The sequence below is a fragment of the Urocampus carinirostris genome, chromosome 5 (genome assembly GCF_059441175.1).
Source record: "Urocampus carinirostris isolate Australia breed hairy pipefish chromosome 5, RoL_Ucar_1.0, whole genome shotgun sequence".
In the NCBI taxonomy this organism is placed as follows: domain Eukaryota; kingdom Metazoa; phylum Chordata; class Actinopteri; order Syngnathiformes; family Syngnathidae; genus Urocampus; species Urocampus carinirostris.
Window position 1 is genome coordinate 46,825,440 of NC_142353.1, and position 27,210 is coordinate 46,852,649.

General features: G+C 42.2%; 1 protein-coding gene across 3 annotated transcripts in view; it reads right to left on the reverse strand.

Moving 5' to 3' along the window:
• The window catches only part of tet3 (tet methylcytosine dioxygenase 3), a 58,777-nt gene that overhangs the window by 9,891 nt on the left and 21,676 nt on the right, over positions 1-27,210 (reverse strand). For all 3 annotated transcript variants that reach the window (XM_088337018.1, XM_088337020.1, XM_088337019.1), the window contains exons 2-7: positions 15,588-18,291; positions 13,901-13,991; positions 10,072-10,165; positions 7,653-7,861; positions 3,989-4,139; positions 3,805-3,894 (exon numbers count right to left, since the gene is read on the reverse strand). In XM_088337018.1, coding sequence (XP_088193144.1) covers positions 3,805-3,894; positions 3,989-4,139; positions 7,653-7,861; positions 10,072-10,165; positions 13,901-13,991; positions 15,588-18,243 — 3,291 coding nt within the window. In that variant the 5' untranslated portion in view covers positions 18,244-18,291. The remainder of the gene's footprint in view (positions 1-3,804; positions 3,895-3,988; positions 4,140-7,652; positions 7,862-10,071; positions 10,166-13,900; positions 13,992-15,587; positions 18,292-27,210) is intronic.

Here is a 27,210-nt window from a genome sequence, read left to right on the forward strand (position 1 = left end):
TAGCCAAATTTTAAGCGAAATTCAAAGCTATATAGCTAGCTAGAAACGAGCCCAGAATTTGTCAAGATAACTAGCAAAAAAAAGGTAAAATGTGAGCTAAATATCATGCAAAAAATGTAAATAAAAAGTTAAAAAGGAATTTGAATAGATCAGTGTTTTTCAACATTTTTTGACACAAGGTACAAGGGTTGCTGACTAGTTCAAATGTTATATTTTGGGATTTTTATGTTGTGTAATCCGTATTTGACCGTTAGAGGAAGTGTATTATTATTTTTCAGGGTATTGAGTTTTGTGTGGCAGAAAAAGTAAGTGAAGTACCAGTCTATCGCCACTAGATGGCAAAGTCTCACAGTTCAGAGATGGGTACTTGGGCCAAATCTCGCGGGACCTCACGTGATTTAACGAGACTTGCTCAATAATTGATCCTTAATGTCAACAATTAAATGGTGCCGTGTGACACTGACATTTATCATCTATTTTGCAGGTGAGATGTATACACTGGTAACACATTTACTGTGAGGATGATAATATGTGAAAATATGTGTGTAAAGATTGTTTGGGATGTCTGTAAAGTTTACAAAAAGTGAAATAGTACGAGTGAGTCGTCCGTTAGCGGTTATGCTAACGGTTAGCGGTTATGCTAACGGTTAGCATTAGCAAGAAATAGGGCCTTGGGTGGGGTATGCTATATTATGCTAAACTGGCTTAAAAGTGTACTTTGATGTTGATTTCTATATTTTGATACCAAATAACACAAGGTGAGTTGTTTTGGAAGCTACAGTTTATAGTGTTTTTGTTAACTGATTCTTGGAAAGTACCAATTGATGGCAATGTTATTTTCTATTTATATGATAAAAGGGATCTCACGTGATTTAATCAGGGTTGGGTAGGGTTACTTTAACTGGATTACTTTCAATGACTTTTGGATTACTCCAATACAAGACATGCTAATAAAAGACAAAAGAAACTAAATATGAATAAAATGACTAAATTCTGTGCAGGCTTGGGGATTAACGGAATACACGGAATGGCAAAAATGATGTTGGCAAGCTGTTTGTATGTATTTTCATTTTGTTTCTGTGGCATTTGATGTTCGTTTTGCCGGAGATCAAAGAGATCAAAGCCGGGAGAGAAAGCTTACCACCTGTTGTGAGTCATCATTTTATTCCTATTGAGTTTCTTTTGTCTTTTATTAGCATATTTGGTATCGGAGTAATCCAAAAGTAATTGAAAGTAATCCAGTTCAAGTAACCCTACCCAACCCTGGATTTAATGAGACTTGCTCAATAAATCATCCTTAATATAAACGATTAAATGGTGTCGTGTGAGACTGACAATTATCATCTATTTTGCAGATGAGTTAAAACAACAACCATAAAAACAAAAATATATAAAACAAATGTGTAACACCCGCTGGAGGTAGGAAGAGAAAAGAGAGAAAAGGAAAAAATGAATTTAGAGCAAAAGAAGTTAAAAAGAGAGAGAAAGAGACAAAGAGCAACAAAGGAAGAGAAAAAGAGAGACACAGAGAGTGAAAGAAATACAACACGATAGAACGAACATTCTGTCGGGGGCCACACTAGTAGATTAAAGAGAAAGAAAAAGAGAGATAAAGAAATAAGAGAAAGAGGGAGGGAAAAGGGGAGAGAGCGTGAGAAACAAAAGAGATAAAAAGAGAAGTCGTGAGAGAGGGGGAAAGAAAGGGAGCGGAAGAAAGAAATCTAAAGAGAAATAGAAAGGCAGAAGGAGAGAAAAGAGAAAAGAAAGCGCGAAGGGTAGGAAGAGAGAAAGAAAAAAGGAAAAAAGGAAGTTAGAGCAAAAGATGACACAGAGAGAAAGAGATAAATAGCAACAAAGGAAGAGAGAAGTAATGGTAGCATTTCTCCATTTCTCTCTGACTCACTTCTTTTTTATTTATTTCTCCCTCTTTTTCTTTCTCTTGTTCACGCTCTCTTTTTCTCTCTTTCTCTCACTCTCTAACTCGTTCTTTTTCTCTGTCTTGCTCTCTTCCTATTTTCTCTTTTTAGTTTACACTTTAATACTCTTTTATTTGATTTTTCTTTCTTTCTCACCCTCATTCTTTCCCTTTTTTGACCTCTCTCTCTTTCTCTCACACCTCACTTTGTCTCTTTTTCTCCTGCTGACTCTTTTTCTTTCTGTCGTTTCACTTCTCTTATTCTTTTTATCTTTCTCGTTTTTCACTTTCTTTTTCTCTCTATATTAATTTCCCCCTTCTTCTCCATTCATCTCTATTCTGCTCTCTCTCTTTTTCTCTCACTTACTCTCTCTCTTGTTCTCCCTATCTGTTTATCTCTCTCTCTTTCCCTCCCTCTCTTTTTCTCTCTCTTTTTCATCTTTTCTCTATTTCTCTCTCACTTTCCAAGTCTTTCTTTTTCTCTGTCTTGCTCTTTTTCTATTTTCTCTCTCTAATTTACACTTTAATTCTCTTTCTTTCTATTTTCCTCTTTCTTTCTCACCCTCTTTCTTTCCCTTTTTCGACCTCTCTCTCTCTCTCTCTCTCACCTCACTTTCTCTTTTTCTCCTGCTGACTCTTTTTCTTTCTGTCTTTTCACTTCTCTTATTATTTTTATTTTTCTCTTTTTTCACTTTCTTTTTCTCTATATTCATTTCCCCCTTCTCCATTCATATCTCTATTCTGCTTTCTTTTTCTCTCCTTTGTTCTCCCTATCTGTTTATCGCTCTTTCTTTCCCTCCCTCTCTTTCTCTCTCTTTTTCTCCCTCTCTCTTTCTCTTCAATTTAATAGTCTGGCCCCCGTGAGATCTTTTATAGCATTTGTGGCCCCCGGCTAAAATCAGTTTGACACCCCTGCAGTAGATAAACACGAAATAATTCATAGGTCTCAAAGTGTGAGTTACAAATACATTTTAGAGTGAGTTGTAGAGAAAAAAACATGAAAAACAACACTGGAAATGTTATGAATTTTTGCTTTCATGCTTCTGAAATGTCTGAAAGTGTCTGGAACAGAATACAGTGAGACCTCGGTTATCGCGGTTAATGGGGACCAAAACCACCCGCGATAAGTGAAAATCCGCGAAGTAGCGGCGCACCTTTAAAAAAAACAAACCTTTGCAGTACATCATCCCCCCTGTATACAGTACAATACAGTACACCATATGGAATACGGTTAGAGAGAGAAATTCTTGTTAAACAATCAAACAAAATTTAACTTCTTTTAAGCGTAGTTGATCAAAAGAGCTGTGCAGTACGACGAGGTAATAACGATGAATGACTGCACAGGGGCAGGAAGAGCTTTACTGGAGAAGCTGCGGGAGGCGGCGTAATGGATATTGTCGGGCTACGCTAGCGTAGCTATTTCCTGCTTTCAATTGGTCCAATAAACTCACTTTTTCGGTTAATGTTAGCATATTTCGCTTTTTCTTCGGTTCACAAGCTGCGCCGAGGGATGAAGAGCGTTCAGGAGCCATCACGAGGACTTCACAAAACTTTAAAAGACAAAGGCTACAGTAATGGCGAGAAGCGTACTGTATCGTGCTGTACAGTATACGAACGAGATATGCGTGGTCTACTGTAGTGAATGGGCCAATAGGGAGTCGAGTATTAAGCCAGTGCTGGCCAATCGGCTTGCGTTCATGGCCGTGACGCTTAGCGTATACGTGCATTTCTTTTTGTCATTATTATTAATTTTTTTAATTGATTTTTATTTTTGTTTTTATTTTTTTTAACTATTACAAGTCACGAAGCTCTGAACCCGCGAACGTCGAAGCGCGAAGTAGCGAGGTCCCACTGTATGTTTCCAATGTCATTGCGCCGATGCAACCCACCTGGTTACTATAGGCCTGAGGGGCCAACCTCTTGTACAACGGGGCCACTTCAGTGGCCAGATTCTGGAATTGATCCCTGAGTTTGTTTTCCTGGTAAGAGAAATTCAAACAACGGCATCAAACCGAGAGATAAGCGAGGCACGGCGGTTACGGTTTTAGAGGTTGGGGCGAGATGGCGGCGTACCTCTTCAGGGCGCTCTCCTTGCAAGCGGAACTTGCGGGGTGTTTTGCTGCGGGCGTATTTGCAGCCGTTGAAGTACATGCTCCAAGAACAGCCGAAGGAAAAGGAAGCGCCGCAAGTGTCGGGGTCCTTGCCTTGACATGCGCATGTACGACTGCAGGGGGAGACAGAAAACACATGTCGCCGTGAATGGAGTGTTCCAAAAAAGGCTCGGGCGCATATGTGTGGCGCAACAAGACCACCGTATTTTCCGCACTATAAGGCGCACCTAAAAGCCTTTGTTTTTTTCAAAAGCTGACCATGCGCCTTATAATACAGTGCGCCTTATTTATGGATCAATATTAAATCGCAAAGTTTTCCAACTAACTTGCAACCGCCGACTCGATTTTCCCCCGAACGCCAAGTAGTCCGCGGTGTATGCTGGGATTTATTTACCGGCGTTTCATTGGCTAACCAGTGTGTCAATCATCATTTGAATCGATCACTATTGGCTAAAGTTATTCGGAGGTCAAGGGGCGGATCCTTTTTATCATTTACAGGCTGGCATTGGCTTAAACGGCGAAACAACGCCTGCAATTGGCCGAAAAAGATGAATGTGTATAGCACGTGGCTGACGGCATAGAGAAAGCATTTTTTTCAATTCTGTATTTGTAAATATTTTATTCTCTTGGCTTTACTACCCTCACGGATATAAGAGGACATTGGCTGCACATTATTATGAACACAACGACTTCGGTGAGCTACTCCGGGTTTTATATTGTCGCTGTATCTTGTTTCAGACTGAACTCGATGTTTCTGTGATAAGCGGTGCAGATAATGGATGGAATGGAGTGTCTATTTTTAAATGAAACTCAATTCCAAGTGTTTATTGTCATATGCACAGTAAAGTTGCGAGCGAAAAAGAAAATAGAAACTAAGGAATGGTTGGCATTTCTTGAATCCCAAGACTTGAACCTTCCGAATGATGGAACGATGCATTTGAGTGACATCGTACGGACACCGCACCCGCACGTGTTCTCGACACGTATTTGCGTCTTTGCAAGCTTTGGGAATGTTAAGGGGGTAAGAAGTTTGACTGAACTATCTGACTGTTTTGCCGACGTTCTCATTGTAGCGCCTTATAATCCGGTGCGTCTTATGTATGTCAAAAATAGGACCAAAAACTATTTTTTCGGGCTGCGCCCTATAACCCGGTGCGCCTTATAGTGCGGAAAATACGGTAGTTAAAATGTTCGATTTTGGGATTTTGATGTTGTTTAATCCATATTTGACTGTTAGGGGAAGTGTATTAGTATTTTTCAGGGTATTGAGTTTTGTAAAGTTACAATCGTTAGAGGGTATAGAGTTTTGTTAACATCCTTTGCTGCTTTGTAATCCTGAAAGAGGGATGCCACATGTGCAGTCCCTTCTCAAGGTTTCTTCATTTTCCTCATGTTGAGGTTTTTGAGTTTTTCCTTGTCCTCATGTTGGTTCCAGATCAGGGCAGTGTGTCATAATAGTCTGAAAAAAATAGTCTGTGTAATAACCTGTGAAGCCCTTTGAGACTCTTTGTGATTAAGGGCTATACAAATAGAAATGACTTGACTTCACTTGACTTAAAGCAGAAAAAGGAAGTGAAGTACCAGTTTATCACCACGAGATGGCAAAGTCTCACAGATCCGAGAAGGGTGCATGGGCCAAGTCTCGCGGGACCTCGCGTGGTTTTATGAGACTTGCTCAAGAAATGATCCTTAATGTCAACAAGTAAATGGTGTCGTGTGAGACTGACATTTATCATCTATTTTGCAGGTGAGACGTATACAGTAATCCCTTAATTATCGCGGTTAATGGGGACCAAAACCACCCGCGAAAAGTGAAAATCCGCGAAGTAGCGACGCCCCTTCAAAATTGCTTAAAAAAAAAATATATTATTATTATTATATTCTTTATTTTTATTTTATTACTATTATTATTATTTAGACCTGGTTAATGGGGACCAAAACCACCCACGAAAAGTGAAAATCCACGAAGTAGCGATGCGCCTTCAAAACAACAAAATAAACAAAAACAAAATATTTATTTTATTCTCATCTCATTAGCTGTACCGCTTATCCCCATTAGGGTCGTGGGGGGGCTGGAGCCCATCCCAGCCATCTCCGGGCAGGGGACACCCTGAACTGGTTGCCAGCCAATCGCAGGGCACACAGGGACAGACAACTCATTCGCTCATTCACACCTAGGGTCAATTTGGACCGGCCAATTCACCTGAAATGCATGTTTTTGGAACGTGGGAGGAAACCGGAGTGCCCGGAGGAAACCCACGCAAGCACGGGGAGAACATACAAATTCCGCACAGGAAGTCTGGAGCTGGATTTGAACCCATGAACTATAACGCACAAGCGCTAACCACTGCGCCGCCGTGCTGCCATATTTATTCTATCATTATTTTTATTATTATTATTTTTTTAGACCCGGTTAATGGGGACCAAAACCACCCGCAAAAAGTGAAAATCCGCGAAGTAGCGACGCCCCTTCAAAAATGCTTAAAAGAAAAGAAAAAAAATATATATATATATATATATATATATATATATTTTTTTTTTATTTATTTATTTTTTTTTTAAATTATTTTATTTTATTATTATTTCTTAGACCCGCGAAGCTGTGGAACCGCGAAGTAGCGAGGTCCCACTGTATACTGGGAACACACTTACTGTGAGAATGATAATAAGTGAAAATATGTGTGCAAAGATTGTTTGGGATGTCTGTAAAGTTTACAAAAAGTGAAATAATAAAAGTGAGTCCGTTAGCATAGCCTTGGGGGAGGTATGCTATGTTATGCTGGACTAACTTAAAAGTGTACTGAAGGATTTTATATTTTATTTATTCGGCTGTCTGTGAGGTGGGATTTGAATGTAAGTATTGTTAACCACCACTAGGGGATACTATCGCTTTAAGAATAAACTCGAGCGACATGTTGTGAATCAGCGATGCAATGTTTTGCTGTTTTGTGAGTTACAAAAGGAACAAACGTTCATCTTCCATTCATTTGTGAATTTATGACACTTCATTTTTTCGTCCGCCGTGGTTGTTGACTTGAAAAAAAAGAGTTTATTAGAGTGTTTCTAAGAGAGACTTAAGTTCAAGCGCCATACAAGCTTTACGGCAGAGGCTGCAATAATGATTTCAGCCAGACGATGGTGTCAGCAAGTAAAATATTTCGAATTTACGGACACCACGTTTAACATTTCTTGTCGCGACTGCCCTGTTGGCGCCAAGAGCCCTGGTCGATGATTGGCTCCCTGACTCTTTTTATACCCCCGTCGTCCAAGAGGAAGCTGTCAGACCGTCTGCGAACCTTTGCTTTCAGCTAGGCAAGCTCTGTACTATCCGACATTCTTCTGCCCTGTTTTCTCCTGCCTGATACCTGTTGCCGACCTGTTTTCTGGACTCGTTACTGCCCTTGCTCCCCCGTCCCGGCCATCGACCTGTTTCCTCGTTGTCGACGACTACCTTCGCTCGACACGAAAGTTCAATTTCCGAGCATCGGTTCTTGGAAGCAAGCCCTGCTCTCTTTTTCAATAAAACTGAGTAAAAGGAACGCTATCGGGTCCTGTCTTCGTTCCCGGCTTGTGACATTTCTAAGAGTAGAACTGTCGTGCAGGATTCGACAAATACATCTACTTACTCGTCATTGAGGCCACAACGTCGACTGGTGGGGTTGCCGAATTTGGTGAGGGTGTCACTGATCTCTCGGTAGAGCGTGTCGGCCATTGCCCTGGGGACACCTTCCCAGGCCATGATGAGGATGATGATGACGGCGTTGGCGCAATGGTGGCCGGCACGATGACGAACGAGACACAGGATCTTCTCTTTCTCGCTCCCTCTGCGAATCACCTGATGACATTTGGAGTTTTTAGTGTCGGGGCTTGCGCAGATACTGTCGAGTGAGATTGATATACAGTGGTACGGCTACATACGGATTCAATTGGTCGCGGCAGTGATGTTGTATCATGAAACGGTTGTAAATCGAAACACGTTTTTCCATCGAAATGAATGGAAGCGGGATTAATCCGTTCCAAGGTAATCGAATGCAACCAAACCCAGTGTTCTGGTTTGCCTGCGTCCCTGCGTCCTAGACGCATCATTTTTGCTGCGGACGCATTGGATCAAATCAATCCCCGGGACGCAACTTTTTTGACACCAAATTGTCATTATTACCCGATTACTTTTTTTAAACAAAGATTTACCGCACTCCAAACTTTTCGTCAGGCAGATCCGCCATTGTTGTTTTGGTCTCGCGCCGATCTCGGCAAACGAAATCTCGTTGTTTCGAGATGACGTCATTGTTTTGGCGGTTGTCGAGTGAAAGAGAAGTATGCCTCAGAAAAAACAGTTGGTATTAGGTGCAAATCCACAAAAAATTGGTCATTTCTTCAGTGTCGGTAATAAGTCGAAACATAATACAGAAAGTGGTAACAACGGCAATAATTCCGGCACGAAAAAACGGCGGAGAAATTCTTCGGAAGATCGCAAAGGCAAGGAAAACACGTGTGTTGAAGCGAACGATTCGACGAAAGAAAATAAACAAAAGAATACTAGCAAGAAAAGGACTTTTTTGCCCAAATGGACTAAATTATACTCTTGGTGACGCTATGAGGAGGATGATAATGGATTGGACCTTGAGAAGGCATTACAACTATGGCGGGACAGCAAACCACGAAGAATATATGAACTGAAAAATTTGAAGTGATAACTGATTTGTATTACCAATAAACTGAGATGACTAAAACTAAATGAATATCACTTTTCACAGCTCAAAAGAACACTGCAAACCCCCAAGAAATCAACTGTAACTGCCCTGGAGATCCACTAATGTTCAGGCAATGTTTATAAATAGACCACATAGTAGAAATAAAACAAGAAGGCTGGCAATGATTGTGTCTGACCAGCAGAGGCTGTCCTTGCACTACTGGCAGTTCTCTTGTACCTAGCCACTCCTTTGTACATCTGTTCTCCTCTGCACTACCGTACTCCATTGTTATTGTTATTGTAAAGTGACTTGTTCACCTGGCTGCCCATTTTGCAAATCTGTTCGGCTGTTCCTCTTGCACTCTTTGCACTACTGTGTAGTACTCATAGCTATAATTATTTAGTATATTATTTAGTATTTCAATACTCCAACTCAATACTACATATTTATATATGTACATTCAAGGAAACTGTGCGGGTCAGATGTATCGACATTTCGTTCTGTATACATGTGTACGAGAATGACAATAAAGTATATCTGAATCTGAATCTGGGTAGTCTCTGGGATTGCTCGTGACCTAGATTTTCCTTCGCATGACGAGCAACATCTTTGTTCCCCAAAAACTCATATACTAAAATTCTTGTGTTTTGAGGTGCTCGTAAAAATAGGTACCACTCTAACAATTGATCATGATATTACTGTATTATCGTGTTATTACCAGGGTAAAATTATAGCAGAGGAGCTAGAATAAGCTAAAATATGGTATAATTGAGAAAAAAATCCTAGAAAATAACAATGACCCCTGATATTTTTAGAACCAGTCTGCGGGGTACTCGGGTGTTTTTAGGGCACCATGTTGGTGACTACTGGTCAAAATCAATCCATCCATCCATTATCTGCACCGCTTATCCTCAGTAGGGTCGCGGGGGTGCTGGAGCCCATCCCAGCTATCTTCGGGCAGTGGGCAGGGGACACCCTCAACTGGTTGCCAGCCAGTCGCAGGGCACCCAGAGACAGACAACTCACTCGCTCATTCACACCGAGGGAGATTTCGGTCAGGCCAATCAACCTGACATGCATGTTTTTGGAACGTAGGAGGAAACCCCTGTAGTAGTATGCATGCTCAAACTGGGACCAGCTGATTGTGGTGGCGTTCGGTCACGAGCCGTGAGCGGTCTCTGGTGGTCGTCTCTAGGATTGCCCGTGACCTGGAATTCCCTGGTACGACTAACGAGATTGTTGTCCCCCAAAAAGTCGTATACTGGAATGTTTGTGAGGAGCTCACATGAAGAGGTCCCATCGTAGGAGTTATCACGATGTTTACTTAAATTATCACCATGATTCAAAGACTTACCCATTTGGCGATCGGGCAACCTCTGGAGCTTTTTCCCTCTCGGCCCGTGTACAGCACTTTTTCTATCCGGACGGCGTCTCCCTTCTCTCCATACCTGCGCATAACAGTGTAATAACACATAGTGGTTATTCGAATGACTCTGCTAAACATAGTTATGGTGAAAAGATGGAAAGATATGGCATCAGGGGCGTGGCTTTGCAATGGATTCAAAGTTATTTGACTGGGAGGAAGCAATATGTGAAAATGGAAGAGTTGTCATCTGAATACTTGGACATCTGTTGCGAAGTACCACAGGGTTCTATCCTGGGTCCAAATTTATTTCATTTATATATTAACGATTTTTTTAATGTTTCAAAATTACCGTAAATTCCGGACTAAAAGCCGCTACTTTTTTCCCTAACTGTCAACCCTGTGGCTTATTCAGTGATGCGGCCAATTTATGTCACTTTTCTAACGGCCGCTAGCGGCGCTCGAGTGTTGCTACCATGAACTGCCCTGTCAAAGCTATATTATTATTATTAAAGCTTTAAAAACTCTCTCGGTGTACCGTCTTTCTTTGTAAAAATGGTCAACCCATGTATAATATGTATTTGCAACTGTATATTTTTGTAATGTATTTATTTTAGACACTTATTCTGATATGTTTTGCACGGGTGAATGAAAAAGGAGGGGCGGAACAAACGCGGGGTGCCGAGTTTCAGTGGGGACCTAAAGATGAGGGACAGACAAGGAAAGAAGAGGGGGTAAAAAGTTGGTTAAAGAAAAAGGAGTTGCGTGAGTAAATGTCTTCATCTGATATATTTTTCCCACCCTTACCTTTGGAAATATACACTTTTTTCTTTGGATTACTTTCAACGGGACCCGGACTCTGCAGGTCTGCATCAAACTTTAAGTACCGGTATCATTTTCCGTTCATTTTACCGGCTGTGGGACTTGAAGTCGGGTTTGGGTTAATTTTGTGTTTGTGTTACATTTTTTTTAATGTGAGCGCATGCGGCTTATATACAGGTGCGGCTTGTGTATGTACAAAATCGGTTTTCCTCTTAAAATGTGGTGGGTGCGGCTTATAATCAGGTGCGCTCTATAGTCCGGAATTTACGGTAGTCATATTTGCAGGCGACACCAACATTTTCTATTCAAATGATAACTCTATTGATTTGATGACCTGTATTCATTGTGAGTTAATTCACCTAAAAGTATGGGTGGATATCAATAAATGATCTTTAAATTTAAATAAAACCAAAGTCGTTTTCTTTGGTAATCGCAAGGCAAATCAAGCTTTAGAAGTAAAAATGGATGCTGCTGCAATAGACGCAAGTTTTTAGGGGTCATAAATTAAGTTGGAAAACATACATCAGACACGTAGAAACTCAAGTATCTAAAAGCATTTCAATAATTAATAAGGCCAAATTCCTTTTAAATTATAACGCATTGTTTTTATTATATTGTTCTCTTGTTCTGCCATATTTAACATATTGTGCAGAAGCCTGGGGCAATAACTACAAAAGTTGACTCCAGCCCCTTTTTATCCTCCAAAAACCTGCAATTAGAACCATACACAGGGTAGGATATCGAGATCATACTCCTATTTTATTCCTGCAGTCCAAATTATTAAAATAAGATGATTTAGTAAAACATTTCATTTAAGGTCAACAAAAACATAGTGCCAGAAAACATCCAAAAATGATTCATTCGGAAAGAGGGAAATTATAATTTAAGGGGCTGTCGTAAATTCATAATTCCAAAGGAGAGAACCACCAGGGAAAGTATGTGTGTCTCTGTGTGTGGAGTCAAACGTAACAATTTACAAAACAAGATCAAACAATGTCCAAATATTCACGTGTTCAAATTTAAATACAAAAAAAATTACTGGCAAAATACAGAGATGAAGAAAATCAGGTATGAGTGATATGAGAGATTGGGAATAGTGAAGAACTAGACCATAGTTAACTTTGTTGTTATTGTTGCTATTGTTATATCATATCTGTTATTATGAATATTATTACTATTAGTGTATTTAATAGGGAAGATGAAGGGGTTTGGGAATATAAGCATTTGCTTTTTACTACCCCTTTTCGAACATATTATTTCATATTATTTTGTTGTTGAGTTATTGTTTTGCTTCTGTTTTTATTTTTATTCGAATAAAGTTTTCATTCATTCATAAAGGTTTGAAAACCTCCACAATTAACATTGGGCAACTCGAAGCTTTCGTAAAATAAAGCTACGTGTGTCGAAGTGGACACGGTTGCAGCAGTTTTTCCACAATAGCCCCCCCTTAGTTGCTTTCATGTGCCTCGCTTCACTCCGAAGGTCAATTTGTAGCCAAAGGGGGTTTACGGTCCGAGTCTGGGACCAGGGGTCGGCCCGGCTTTGTGACCGGGTCATTAAAACTTTTCAGACGCCGGCTTACGGCTCATATCGAATGTACGGACAGCTTGATACCTAGCATTGTGAAAACTACAACCTGACTAGATTCAGGGTGACAGCGAAGTGGCCCTGAATGGGAATCACCCCAAGGTTTCGAAACAGAACGTAGGCTCTATCTCTTCGGGGGTCCTGCTAGGGTCAGGGGTTGGTCAAAGGTCATCCAGGAACTATGGGGACTTGCTTACTTCTCAAACAACAATGGGAGGATTCTAGCTTAGCATCCCCCCCTACGTCAGTTTTCTCCGGGGACTAAAGAATGGAATAGAATAGAATATACCTTTATTGTCATTGCTACAAAACGGGTTGAACACATTGTGACAACGAAATTGGACGTGGCTCTCCAGGTTCACATATTCACAGTGAGGATAAAAGAAAACAAGAAGATAAAGGAACAAAGAGGTTACAAAACAAGGAGGATAAGGTTATAGTTCTCATTTACACAAGAAAAAAAGCCTTAGCGGAAACTGGTCACGAAAAGAAAGGTTGGCTGTTAGACATTTTAGGAACGAAAGCCATATTTGTACAGGCTGGAAGAACATTTTCAGAGGATGTGGATAGAATTATCGGCGTCTCATCGACATATACTGATCATGTCTTTTTCTATGGAAATCACAACCAGTACCCAGTCCATTGTAGCAAGACTGAAATCTCCAAACGGTCTTGTTCCACGGACAGACTGAGGAGATCATTTCTTCCTCATGCCATGAGGCTCTTGAACCCCACCCGGGGAAATAAAAGCCCACATGAAACCCCACCCCACCCCACCCCCATTTTGCATATTACCCTATTTTTATGACAGTGTGTATTTTATGTAGCACTATCTAAATACTCTATAGCAACACGTTATATTGGGTATTTATGTATTCTATGTCTTTTATTTTATTTTTTAACACAAGGATACTGCTGGAAGTGTGAATTTCCCTCCGAAGATGAATAAAGTATCTTTATCTATCTAGACATCTAGACATCTATCCATCTATCTTGACATCTATCTAGACATCTATCTACCTAGACATCTATCTATCTATCTAGACATCTATCTATCTATAACGCCTCAGGATCCCGTCGGATGAGCTGGAGGAGGTGGCTGGGGATAGGGACGTCTGGGCTTCCCTTTTAAGGCTGTTGCCCCCGCGACCCGACCACGGATAAGTGGAAGATAATGGATGGATGGATGGAGAGAGAAAGAAAGAAATACCCCTTCAATTGCTTTGGGTGTGGCAAGCAGCTCGTTGTTTGTCTGTTAGTGGGCCTGACCTGGCCCCGGGGCCTTATGTTTAACACCCCTGATGTAAATGATGATGATGATATTTCCTGTTTCCCCTGTCGGATTCTGGGTCACGGGTTCCCAAGAGACCAGAGGAGAAAGAGCAAGGAAGTTTATAAAAAGAAAACCAACCGTGTCTCCATCAGTTCTCGAATGGATGCCACAGTGGGTCCGGATCCCAAATGATTGTAGTAGGGCCCTTCGTCTCTCTCCTGGATTTGCTCTAAGAAATGGAGAAATTCCAGAGTCACCACCCTCAAAAGTCACTTGGAGGTGCGAGTAAAATAAACCAGGAAATACAACTGTAAGCATTGGGGAACACACTGCGCATGCTCGGTAGCAATGTGGCATTGTGGGTAACGTAGTTCTTGTGTGATGACACCCACAACATCACATAGAAAGATTGAATCGTCATTTTCTATCATTTAACTGCTGACAAAATATTTGAAGCGCAGTCGCCTATTTCTACTTGACCAGTGTTTAAGGTTGTGTGAGTTTGATTGATTTATTTTACACTGCAGTGTTCATTGCACTTTACTGTTTACTTTTGTTGTGTGAAAATAATGGAAGTACAGTAGCATGTCTACTCAAGCAGTCGTCTGACTAAAGAATGTGATTTATTCTATTGAGTGAAACTCAATTTATATTGTTTTACGGTTGACTTTTGTTGTAAACGAAATACTTGAGTTACAGTAGCCTATGTCTACTTGACCAGTTGTCTCAGGTTGTGAGAGTTGGATTTATTTTTTCAAACTCACTTCGTATTGTTTACTGACGATTGTTTATTTTTGTTGAATGTTAGGTGTCTCTATTCAACAGAATTGAATACTGCTCTGAAAATTTTGAATTATTTGACGTACATCAACTTCTTATTAAATTAAATGAGTTACTTTCCCCGGTTACTTTGACTATAGAGTAATACAGTTACTAAATCAGTTACCTTTTGATAGAAGTAATGAGTAACTATAACTTTATTAATATGAGCAATCAATGAAGACGTAGTGGTGATTAACATTGCGGCAGATCAATGTTAATAGGGTTGCAACAAACGATGATTTGAATAATCCACGAATCGATCGATTATTGTTTCGATGAATTGGATTCAAACCCTTTTGTGTTAGGGTTTTGGATTTCAAAGCATACTAAAACCCCCTATATTTGTGATACAACGCATCGATTTGTTGTTGCAGCCTTAAATGTTAGTACTGCTTTCAATACCAAGTTTTAATTCTTCAAAGATAAACATACAAAACACATACTAATGATGAATCCAGGCTGATGATTTTCTATACTTAATTCATGCTAAATCCTGCGTACTTATCACAAGCTCTTACCCTCTAACTCTAAAGCAAATCAAATGTCAATACTTGCATTTGTGTTTTAGCAAAATAAAGGTTGAAAAAAACTTTGCCAGGTAAAAAACTTCAGAAGTTGAGTAAATACTGTATTGTACAGAGGTTTTGAGTTTTCCCTCGCCCTCGTGTCGGTTTTAGATCAGGGGATGCTGTCGTAGTCTGTCGTCTGTGAATCCCTTTGAGACTTCTTGTGATTAAGGGTGTCCCAAATAAACATGACTTGAATTGACTAGAGTGTGTAGAAAATATTATTTCCTTGTGTAGCAGCCCCATTATTGGGTCACCAAACCTGTTTTCATGTCAAGAAACGGATTTTTGTCATGTTGAAATCATCTGCTTAAGTCTTTCGGGGACAACTCCGGGATAGCAAAGGTTTCATTTGTTCATGTGTGAAAGTGAACATCCGTGAAGTCATATTAAGTACCAATTCACAATTCATATCAAGTACAGCTCCTTTGACTCACCCACACAGGTGCAGGTTGGGAAATCTGCCTGCAGATCTTTAGAAGGTGTATCCAACAAGCTTCTGGTGGGGGTATCCAAATATTTGAGGGGGGAATCCAAGAAACCTTTCAAAGATGGAGAGAAGGGCAGATCCTCCTTGGTGGGGGTGTCCTCCTCAGAGTAGCAAGTGGTGGAAAGTACAGCCACATCACCGCTGGATTCCAATTTCATTCGTTTAGGCACGGGAGAAAATGGCATGCTGAACATTTCCTGCATCTGATGTGGATGCTTATCAAGCAGGGGCTCTTGGGTTCCAGACATTGTGGACTGGGGCTCTTGGTGTTCCTTAAGTGGGGTCGCTGAGGATTCCTGGTTTGAGCTAAGCTCACTACCAACTTCAGATTGATCTGTTTTGGCATTAAGTGACGGGTGATTCCGAGTGGTAGACGCGAGATCCCGGGCTCTGGTCTGAGATCGCTGTACAATCTTTGAAGCTTCGCCAGAAGGTGCGGCTGCGGCCGAGTCCCCGAATTCTGCTTCGAACTGCAGGATCAATTCTTCATACTTCGGGTCCACGTTTTGGAGACTGGAAGTTTCTGAGGTCATTTTTAGAGATGTGGAGGTCAGAGATGAGCTTTGTGTGCTATCTGGTCTGCTAAGTGTTCCTTGGGGAGGACTGTCTACTGACTGAGGAGGATTAGAGGAAGTGGGCACCATTGAGAGATTTAAAGATGATTCCTGAGATCGGTCTGCGGCAGGGAGGCCAGTAGCAGCCACCTGAGTGGAGTTACCGTGGGAGGGTAAGAGGGGAACTGAACCTGGTTGCGGGTCGTTCAGAGGGTTGGTTTGGCTCATAGTAAGAACTGATGTTTTAGCCATAGTCATCTGACTCTTAGGCATGAACGTTGGCAAGGACGCTTTTTGCTTGGTCTTCTTGATTATAATTGGTTTGGGTTTAGGAGGGAGAGGTCCCGGAAGCATCCCGCTCATATTTTTGATTAGAGGGGACCCGTGGCTTACTTTTTTCCTCTTGGATTCCTTGGGTTCCTGTTTTATACTCAAATGATTGAGACCATTAGCTTCCATCTGGGGCCACCATTTTTTTAAACTTTGGAAAGACGTGGGACCCGCTGTGCCAAAACCAGGGGAATGACTATTGAAGAGGTTTCTCTTGTAGTGAAGATGCTGTTGCAGAGCCGCATGAGTCGAGTGTCTGATGGCTGCTTGACCGGGAGACGTGGGAGCACCGGGGTAGTTATCCGTGTTGTATTGTCCCATGGAGGCAGAGTGATCACTAAAGTCTGTTTCTTGTTTTATCCTGGGAAAAGATGGCTGTCCCAGCACTGTTCCATTTTCAATAGGATGTTGCTTTGATGAGACCTTGAAGGATGCGTTTCTGAACTTTTGACTGGTGTCACCCAAAAGCTGTTTGAGCTCTGACATCGGGTCTGGCCTCGTGCGATGAGCTGCACCCGCATAGTGAGGCGGAGGACCTTCACCACCCCTGTGAGCGCTCCACTGCTGGGCAGTCGGACCAAAACTCTGAGGGTTTCCCTGTCCTGGAAAAGGAGAGGTAGACGCATGAGGGGGCGGTCCCTGCGATTGGGGCCTGTGGTGCTCACAGGATACCGCCGCCTGCTGTTGAGTGTGTGATCCCGGTGGGACGGATTGAGAACGAGATGATGGACAGGTTACTGCAGAGGATGGATTGGAGTTAGTGCAATTTTGAGGTGAGAAAGAGAGGTTTTGAGAATGTTGGTGGTGATGGTGGTTATGATGAAGAAGCGCTTGGTCCGAAGCACCAACCCCTTGAGTCCCAGTCCCGGATAACTGAGTAAGGGCTTCAATGGCAATAGCTGTTTGTAGACTGACATTTCTTTCCTTGGCTATAGAGAGCACCTGGGGGGAGCAGGGAATTGGAGGGAGTTTCGAGGAGGGTATTTGAGCAGCATGAGAATCTTTTGTTTGGTGCTGTTGTTGAAGATATGCAGAAGTTGGGTGGTGGTGGTGGTAGCCACTGTTTGTCTGGTGGTAGGGCTGATTCTGCACATGGGATTCCTGAATGTTGGGTTGCAAATGCAGGGAATACGTTGTCTCGCTCGTGTCTCGATTCTCATTTGCTGCCGACTTAATTTTCTTCTCCAGCCACTCCAGGTAGTCTGGACAATCAGGCCCTTCGCAGTCACAGTTGGGAGGCTTGCGACCGTGTTTTGCATGGTTCAATGCCGCCTGCAGTGTTTTTATTTCTTCGGGAGGTGTGTCACTCTGGTCCGGGGCCCCCGCAGAGTTTCCGACCCGAATCCCGCCGGCGCTCATTTCCCGAGTGAACTTCTGGTAAAGCCGCATCATGTCGGGCTGTACTCGGGTGCAGGAAGAGGAGGAAGAAGGAGGTAAGCTTCCAGCAATGGCAGAAAAATTGACCAGATTGTGGGCATCTTCCATGTCCACATAGTGGACGGGTTTACTTGGGTTTGCATAACCGCTGTTAACATTCAACGATGATTGCTGTTGAAGTTTGCCGTGTGCTGGTACCCAACACTGCCTTTGAGGGACATCTTCCACCCTCTTCTGCTCTGTTTCCATCGCTGACTCATCATCAGGATAGCAATTCACCCCATTGGGAAGGTCCAGGCTCAGCACGCCTTCCTGGAGGCGGTCATGTGACCCAATTTCCATCTGGTCTCCACCTCTGGGGCCATCCAACGAAGTGACTTCTGGAACAGTCTACAAGGAAAACAAACCCAAACATGAGTGAGTCTTGATACATATTATGATGAGTGACACTACATAATAAGAAGTTAAGATGTCGACTGCCCATTTCGCACATCTGGTTTGCTGCTCCTCTTGCACTCTTTGCACTACTGTATAATACTCATAGCTATAAATATTTAGTATATTATTAGTATTTTAATACTCCAACTCAGTACAACATTTTATTTATATCTGTACAATCAAGGAAACTGTGCGGGTCAGATGTATCGACATTTCGTTCTGTATACTCGTGTAGAAGAATGACAATAAAGTAGATCTGAATCTGAAGATGTATGAAACCACGTTGGCCGATATCGCTCCTTAAATCTCGAGTGCGTGTCAATACTGATGCCACATATTGATACACTTCATAAGTAAAATCCCTTTCCTCACATTTTAACTCACATTTTTAAAGAAAAACCTTTAATCCCACCATGATATTTGTCTTCAATATTCCATTTATTTAATGGAAATGTACCATTCCTTTTACGGTTGCCAGGGTGTCCAATTGGCCCCGCCCATGGACACCGGCTGAAACGCGTTGACAGATTGCTCCCTGTGACTACTTAAACGCTGTCCTGAGAGTCGCCTTTTGTCGGAGCGTCTGCGAAATTCTGTTTTGACACGTCAAGCCCTGAGAATCTCCGTTTTTTTTCTTGTGTTTTTGCTACTGTTTTGCTCTTGCCGCGATCTGATTTTGACCACTTTCGCAATCTACTTCCCGCGACCAACGATCTCCGGAACGAGTGTGCGCTCCTTTCTCTTCCCCCCAATAAACTGTGTGTAACATAACGCGAGTGGGTTCTGCCTGGTCCTGACAATTCCTTGAATTTGAAGTTCCTGTTAAGGTTGCCCCTAGAAGGCAACCAGTAGCTGCAATCGTGAGTACTGATACCTTAAAAACGCCTGGTCTCTACACCGATACTAATACCTGGTGTTGATACTCACTCATACCCAGTGTTCCCTCTAAGCTGCGCGCGTTTGCAATTGCGCCCTGCTCGCACATTCTCAGCGCACAAGAAAATCGAGCCAGCGCACAAAAATCAGGGCTCAAAATTACTAAATAAGAAGCGACTTAAGTTACAGTGCATGAAGGTAAAAATACACTGGTTCCCCTGATGTTGCGTCCTAAATGCGGTATTTTGAAGTCGAGTCAAAGTAGAACGAAGTTGAGTCAAGTTAGTAGAGTTTGTCGAGAACCGGCTTCTTCGGCTCGGCTCACTAAAAGGAACCGGCTCTTTCGGGTCCTAAACGGCTCTTCTGGTTGTTTTTGCTTCTTTCATCCCAACATGACCAAATATTGTGTAAAACTATGCACAAAATGACTTAAAAGAAGGGGGAATAGAAGAAAAAAGAAAAAAATACCAAAATGAAAAAGTAGTGAAAAGCTGAGAAAAAAAGAAACAAAAGGAAGAGAAAAAAAAGAAGGAACATTTTTGAAAAAAGCTAGAAAAAAAAGAAAAGAAAGAAATGTAGGAAAAAAAGTAAATAGAGAACAAAAAGAAAAAAGTAACAGCTCCGAAAAAATAAACACAATGAGATTTTTTTTAAAGGAATTTTTAAAAAGTAGAAAAAAAAACACGGAAAAAGGAAGAAAAATTTTGTCTTGCATTCAAAAAATTTCTAATTATATCAAGTGAATCTTGTTGCCAACATTGTACTTCCACAAAAAAAATGTGATTAAGTCCAGTTCTGTATCTTGCAACCGACTCAATAAGCCCCCAAAAATGTTAATATTATGTGACAAAATATATCAGGAAATAAAAAGAAATGGAAATCTTGTGAAAGAATTGTAAAAACAAATGACGTTTGTTGGCCCTGCAACCTTTCGTACATGAGTCAATCCATTCAAAAGAGAAAAATCATTTTGCATTGCCGGAAATTCGGCAAAATGTAAGATGATGTCAAGTTTTGGACATGTTTGATAATAGATTTAGTTGCCACACTTGGGATTGCCGTTGCTCACTGTTGTTTCAAGCCTTGCTCACCCACTTTGTGTCAACGCTCAGACCCCTGCAAAATTAAAGGGAACATTGCTCATACCTATTATTCCCAAAGTCATCCTTGACCAATTGAGATGAATTTTACTCTTTCTTATCCATGTTTCTTTCCCACCTATTACAAATATGCACACCCAGTGCGCTAAAGTCAGATGACATCGATTAACAGGTAAGGTACGGAGTACTACTTTCGAGGGCAAACAACACAGTAGGTTATCTACAGACAATACTTTGCCGACTTTTACTTCTTTTGTGTAACAAAACATCTTGAAACCGTCCCCCAAAAATACGACTAACACATGGTGAATGGCAAACTACTAAATATCGAATAAATAAATATTCTGAAACTGCATTTCATCAGTAAAACTATACACACGGTCAACTTTCAAAGCCATAAAGTAGGATTAAGGGCTCTAAACATGGATCAGTCATGAGCTAAGAGGAATCATTAACAGAGTTCAGGTAGTGGCCTGTGATTCTGGATTCTGGAATGTCCAAAACAATAGTCGATGGATATTACTTCCTGGTGCTATTTTGAAATCTATTCTGGTTGACATTTTACTATCCAGGACAGGGTCTGTCCTCTGCAGCCACACAGCCTCCTGCTTCTTAGCTATTAGCCATGGCAAGATGATGTTGGCATTGCACTCGTATACGCCAGGGTTTACTTGAACTGGATTACTTTCAATGACTTTTGGATGACTCCAATAGCAAATATGCTCATAAAAGACAAAAGAAACTCAATAGGAATGAAATGACTCCATTTTGTGCAGGCTTGGGGAGTAACGGAATCCATGGATTGGCAAAAATGATGTCGGCAAGCTGTCTGGCACTCCGGTTTCCTCCCACGTTCCAAAGACATGCATGTCAGGTTGATTGGCCTCACAAAAATCATCCCTAGGTGTGAATGAGTGAGCGAATTGTCTGTCCCTGTGTCCCCTGCCCACTGCCCGAAGATAGCTGGGATGGGCTCCAGCACCCCCGCGACCCTACTGAGGATAAGCGGTGCAGATAATGGATAGATAGATGGATGGATATATTAAATTGGCAGCACTTAAAGCACAGGTGTCAAACAGGCAGCCTGCGGGCAAAATCAGGCCTGCCGAGGGATTGAATCCGGTCCACGAGACAACACTCAGAGAAGCGCAAGAGAAAAACAAGCTGCAGGTTGAAATATGTCAACTTGTTGCCAAAGCCAGGTGCCTCAAACAAAGACACTGTACTTGTATTTATCTCTCTCTCTCTCTCTCTCTCTCTCTCTCTCTCTGTGTCTTTTCAAATTATTTTGCTCCTTCCTTTTTTTCTTTTCTCTCTTTTCTCTTTCTCTCTTCCTACCCTTCGCGCTTTCTTTTCTCTTTTCTCTCCTTCTGTCTTTCTATTTCTCTTTGGATTTCTTTCTTCCTCTCCCTTTCCCCCTCTCTCACGACTTCTCTTTTGTTTCTCCCTCTCTCTCCCTCTCCTTTTCCCCTCCTTCTTTCTCTTATTTCTTTATCTCTTTTTTCTTTCTCTTTAATCTACTCGTCCGGCCCCCGACAGAATGTTCGTTCTATCGTGTGGCCCCAGAGTTCAAATGACTTTGACACCCCTGACTTTAAGGGACTGTTTGTAATATTAAGTGCCTCTCAGTGGTAGAAACACATTTGCATTCAGTTAAAAAAATAATGATTGCAATACCAGGCAAAAATAAATGAATTATGACACCAATGTTAAAGAGAAGAATCATAGGTCGAGAAATTTCCATTTCTTTTACATATTGGAATCTATACCTAGAAGTCAGCGCCATGTTTGTCTGGTGTCTTTTGCTGCTACGCTGTGCTCACTGGCACCGGTTTTGTCACGGTTGCCATGAAGCCCAATTGGCCCCCGCCGTGTGGCGCCAGCTTCTGGCAGGTTGCCAGGGCGCCCAATTGGCCCCGCCCATGGACACCAGCTGAAACGCGTTGACAGATTGCTCCCTGACTACTTAAACGCTGTCCTGTGAGTCGCCCTTTGTCGGAGCGTCTGCGAAACTCTGTTTTGACACGTCAAGCCCTGAGAAGCTCCGTTTTTCCCTGTGTTTTTGCTCCTGTTTTGCTTTCGCCACAATCTCGATTTTTGACCACTTCCGCGTTCCGAGCAATGTACTTCCCGCGACCAACGATCCCCGGATCGAGTGTGCGCTCCTTTCTCTTCTCCCCAATAAACTGTGAGTAACGTTACGCGAGTGGGTTCTGCTTCCTGTCCGGGTCTTGACAGGTTTGCATTAGATGATACAGTGCCATCTAGTGGTTAAATATTACACACTGGGGCTTAAAATAATCCTTTCAAAAGATGCACAGCATACAGAATAAAGATTAATATTAATTACGGATAGGGAGAATGGTTAGATCTTTTGTCTCCACCTTCTGTGCCGTGGATTCCCAGGGGGTGGCGATGGCAGTGCTAAAAGGTGGTTCGGGGTTAGAAAAGAGGGGCTCGGCGGGGGTGGTGGGGAACAGACGGCAAGCAGTACGTGAGGGGCCCCATGTCTGTGCTATCAGACGGTAAAGAGGAAAGGGGCGGGGGCCGGCTGTTATAAGAACTGCACTTCTATAGTAGCCTGATTTCTGATTTCCGTGCTTTTTTGCATATATATCACTCACAAAGGTTAAAATTTTAATAGCACACAGAGATTACCCAGAGAAATACAAAATGCAGTTTTTAAATGTGGATTCCGTTTATTTAGGCACCCAAAAACATCCAAATCTATCTGTCCCAGTGTTCTGGTTTGCCCGCGTCCCTGCGTCCTAGACGCATGATTTTTGCCGGGGACGCATCGTCTCAAATCAACGTGCGTCCCCGGGACGCAACTTTTTTGACACCAAATTGTCATTATTACCCGATTACTTCTTTTTCTGGGAGAACAAGGCGTGGTTGGGGTCGGAAACGAGTCGTAAGCCAGAACGGGAGAATAGACGTCGTCGGGGACAAAAAGGGTCTAAGCCAGGACGAGAGAGCAGACGTGGTTAGGAGCAAAATAGGTCGTAGCTGGAGACAGATGGGAGCAGAAACGGGCCAGGCGGGTGTCGGTGTCGAAAAAGGCTTACCTAGTACAAACTGAGGTTCGCAGACGGACTGACAACAGGGGACAGACAGGACTGGGTTCAAATAGTGACAGGGAGCCAAAGGAGCGGGCGCAGCTGATTCCAATCGGTAATCATGACTATACTATTATTATTGCAAGGCACGGACTAACCATGGATAGTAGGGGACTTTAGGGAGGGCAGCAGATGTCCTCAGCGTTTTCTAAAGAATACAGTGTTCTGGTTTGCCCGCGACCCTGCGTCCTAGACGCATGATTTTTGCTGGGGACGCATCGTGTCAAATCCACGTGCATCCCCGGGACGCAACTTTTTTGACACCAAATTGTCATTATCATTTTTTAACAAAGATTTACCGCACTCCAAACTTTTCGTGAAGCAGATCCGCCATTGTTGTTTTGGTCTCGCGGTTCCAGTTTTCGTCCGCACGCCGATCTCAACCAACGAGTTCGAGTTATGTAGTGAAGGGAAGTCCGTCTTTTTTTAGAGAACCGGCTTTTTTGGCTCAACTCATTAAAAAGAGCCGGCTCTCAAACGGCTCACTTACTTTGATGATTGATATTGCGAATGATGTTGTATAAAGAAGTTAAGAAAAAAAGGAAGTATAAAAGGAGAAAATAAAAAAAGACAGGTTTTTGGTTATCCCTTTCAATAAGTATATTACCAACAATAATTTGATGCAGAAAATGAATTAATAATTTGATGATTAAAACTGAATGAATATATATATATATGAAATTATATATTATATACTTGTGGCCGATTTACAATTTCAACCTGGATAAGACTAAATTTTGGGGAGCCATAGATCTCTGTTGGGACCCATAGATTTTTCAGCATGCCAGTCCTGGGACCCATCACTTTTCACAGCTCAAATGAACACTGCTGTCCCTATGTGAAAAAGTCATTGCCTCCCGAACCGAATAGCAAGTTGGGCCTCCGTTGGCAGAGATAACAGAAATCAAACGTTTGAGATAATTGGTAATGAGTCTTTCACAACGCTGTGGAAGAATTTTGGCCCACTCCTCTTTGCAAAAGTGTTTTAAATCTGCCCTATTGGAGGGTTTTCTAACACAAAATGCCCGTTTAAGGTCACACCACAAAATCTCAATTGGATTTAGATCTGAGGTTTGACTTGGCCACTCCAGAACCTTCATTTTGTTTTTTTTTGAGCCATGGACTTGCTGGTGTGTTTGGGATTGTTGTCCTGCTGAATAATCCAACAGAATTGGATCTGATGCTCAGACGTTCTCCTTCAGGATCTTCTGCAGCAAGTTGTCCCGGTCCTGAAGCAGCAAAGCAGCCCCAGATCGTCACACTGCCCCCACCATGCTTTACGGTTGGCATCATGTTCTTATGATGTAACGAGCTGCACACCTTCCAAAAAGTTCTATCTTTGATTCATAAGTCCACAGAATGTTTCTCCAAAAGTTTTGAGGATAATCAAGATGCTTTTTGGCAAACTCTTTTTGTTCTTTTGTGACAGCGGTGGTTTTCGCCAGGGATCCCTCCCATGGATGCCATTTTTCGCCAGTGTCTTTGACATGGTGAAGTCATGAAGATTAAATGGTCTGGGGCTGCTTTGCTGCCTCAGGACCAGGACAACTTACTGTGGTTGATGGAATAATGAATTCTGGTGTTTAAACAAGGTGGCCCAACTCACTTTTACGTTCAGGGGGCAATTACTTTTTAACATAGGGCCAAATAGGTGTCGATCCCATTTACTAGACCACTAGGGATACAGACAACACATGAAAAGGCATTAGGTCTTATTTCATCATCACACTATTATCATTAGGCCGGGGCCGCGAGAATATCGTCAGACGTTAAACCGGTCTGTGGTACAGCCGACTCGCAAAGTCTTTATGAAGCGCTCGAAATTTGTAACTGAATGACGAGTGAGGCATTGTGGGAAGTAATTATGTCGCCCCGAAAGATACACATGGTTGCACGTCTTCAACACGTTTCTTACTTACAATGCTTAGCTTGTACTGAGAGAAAGGGAAGCAACATTCTCTCTCGTCTAACATACTGGTACTGTGACTAATGCTATGTATGGTTTGGTGAAAGTGTTTTTAAGCCTTGTTTGCGCACATTTCGTTCATAGAAAAGCAGTGGACCACCAGTCGGTGCTATTGCATCTCCAGTAAGAGTAAAATCCAATTGAAAGATGGCCTTTTCTAGACATCATTTCTTACTTACTTAATTACAGTGCCGCGGTAAACTAGCGTAGTGGTTGAAAAATACTGGTCTAGTGGATAGGAGCCGGCACCTTTCCCTGCTGGGATCCGGCTCCGATTATCATTGCATTTACTGCTATGCATTATTGAGCAACCATCCATGTCCCTAGGTGCCTGGTGATTAGGATTCGGTGCTGTTGCCGTTGCTACCCGATTTGATCCCCGTTGCCAAAATGGTCATGCAATTGTGAACAACGACCGATCAATAAGAGCATAGTGAAGCATTTCCAGTTTTGTTCACATACAAGGATATAATGCGCACGTTCGCAACCTTTTTGCCACAAAATTGTCATTATTACCCGATTACTTTTTTAAAACAAAGATTTACCGCACTCCAAACTTTTCGTCAGGCAGATCCGCCATTGTTGTTTTGGTCTCGCGGTTCGAGTTTTCGTCCGCACGCCGATCTCGGCCAACGAGATCTCGTTGTGTCGTGAAAGGAAGTCCGTCTTTTTTTAGAGAACCGGCTTTTTTGGCTCAACTCATTAAAAAGAGCCGGCTCTCCAACGGCTCACTTACTTTGATGCATTATATTACGAATTATCATGTTGTATAAAGAAGTTAAGAAAAAAGGAAGTATAAAAGGAGAAAAAGACAGGTTTGTGGTTATCCCTTTAATCAGTGTATTACCAACAATAATTTGATGCAGAAAATGAATTCATAATTTGATGATTAAAACTGAATCAATATATAGATTTACATTATATATTTGTCTCTGATTTACGATTTCAACCTCGATAAGACTCAATTTTGGGGACCCATGGATCTGTGTTGGGACCCATAGATTTTTCAGCATGCGAGTCCCCGGGACCCATCACTTTTCACAGCTCAAATCAACACTGGTACATTCCCAGGGGAGGCATCTTTATCAGATGCCCGAGCCATCTCTACTGGTTCCTCTCAATGCGGAGGAGCAGCGGCTTTACACCGGTGTTCTGGGCACGTCCCATTGGCAGAAGGCCCCGAGGACACGGTCTCTAGACTGGCCTGTCAGATAAGCCGGATGAAGTGGCTGGGGATAGGGAGGTCTGGGCGAAAGAAAACGGATGGATGGACGTTCAATTTTCCGGCCCATTCGGGGGTTCTGAATGCACCTTCTAGTCCGCAAAATACTGTATTATTCAAAGAACCGTATTTTCCGCACTACAAGACGCATTTAAAAGCCTTTATTTTATTCAAAAGCTGACCATGCGCCTTATAATACAGTGCGCCTTATATATGGATCGATATTAAGTCTTGCAACTAAGGCAAGCAGCCGCCGACTCGATTTTCCCCCGAAGGCGAAGTCGTCCGCGGTGTATGCTGGGATTTATATACCGGCGTTTCGTTTCCTAACCAATGTGTCAATCATCATTCGAATCAGTCACTATTGGCTAAAGTTATTCGGAGGTAAAGGGGGCGGATCCTTTTTATCATTTACAGGCTCGCATAGGCTAAAGGGGCGAAACAAAGCCTGCGATTGGCCGAAAAAAATGAATGTGAATCACATGTTGGTTGGGTTGCACTACGGCATAGAGAAAACATTTTTTACTATTCTGTATTTGTAAATATTTGACTCTCCTGGATTGACTACACTCACGGTTGTAAGAAGAC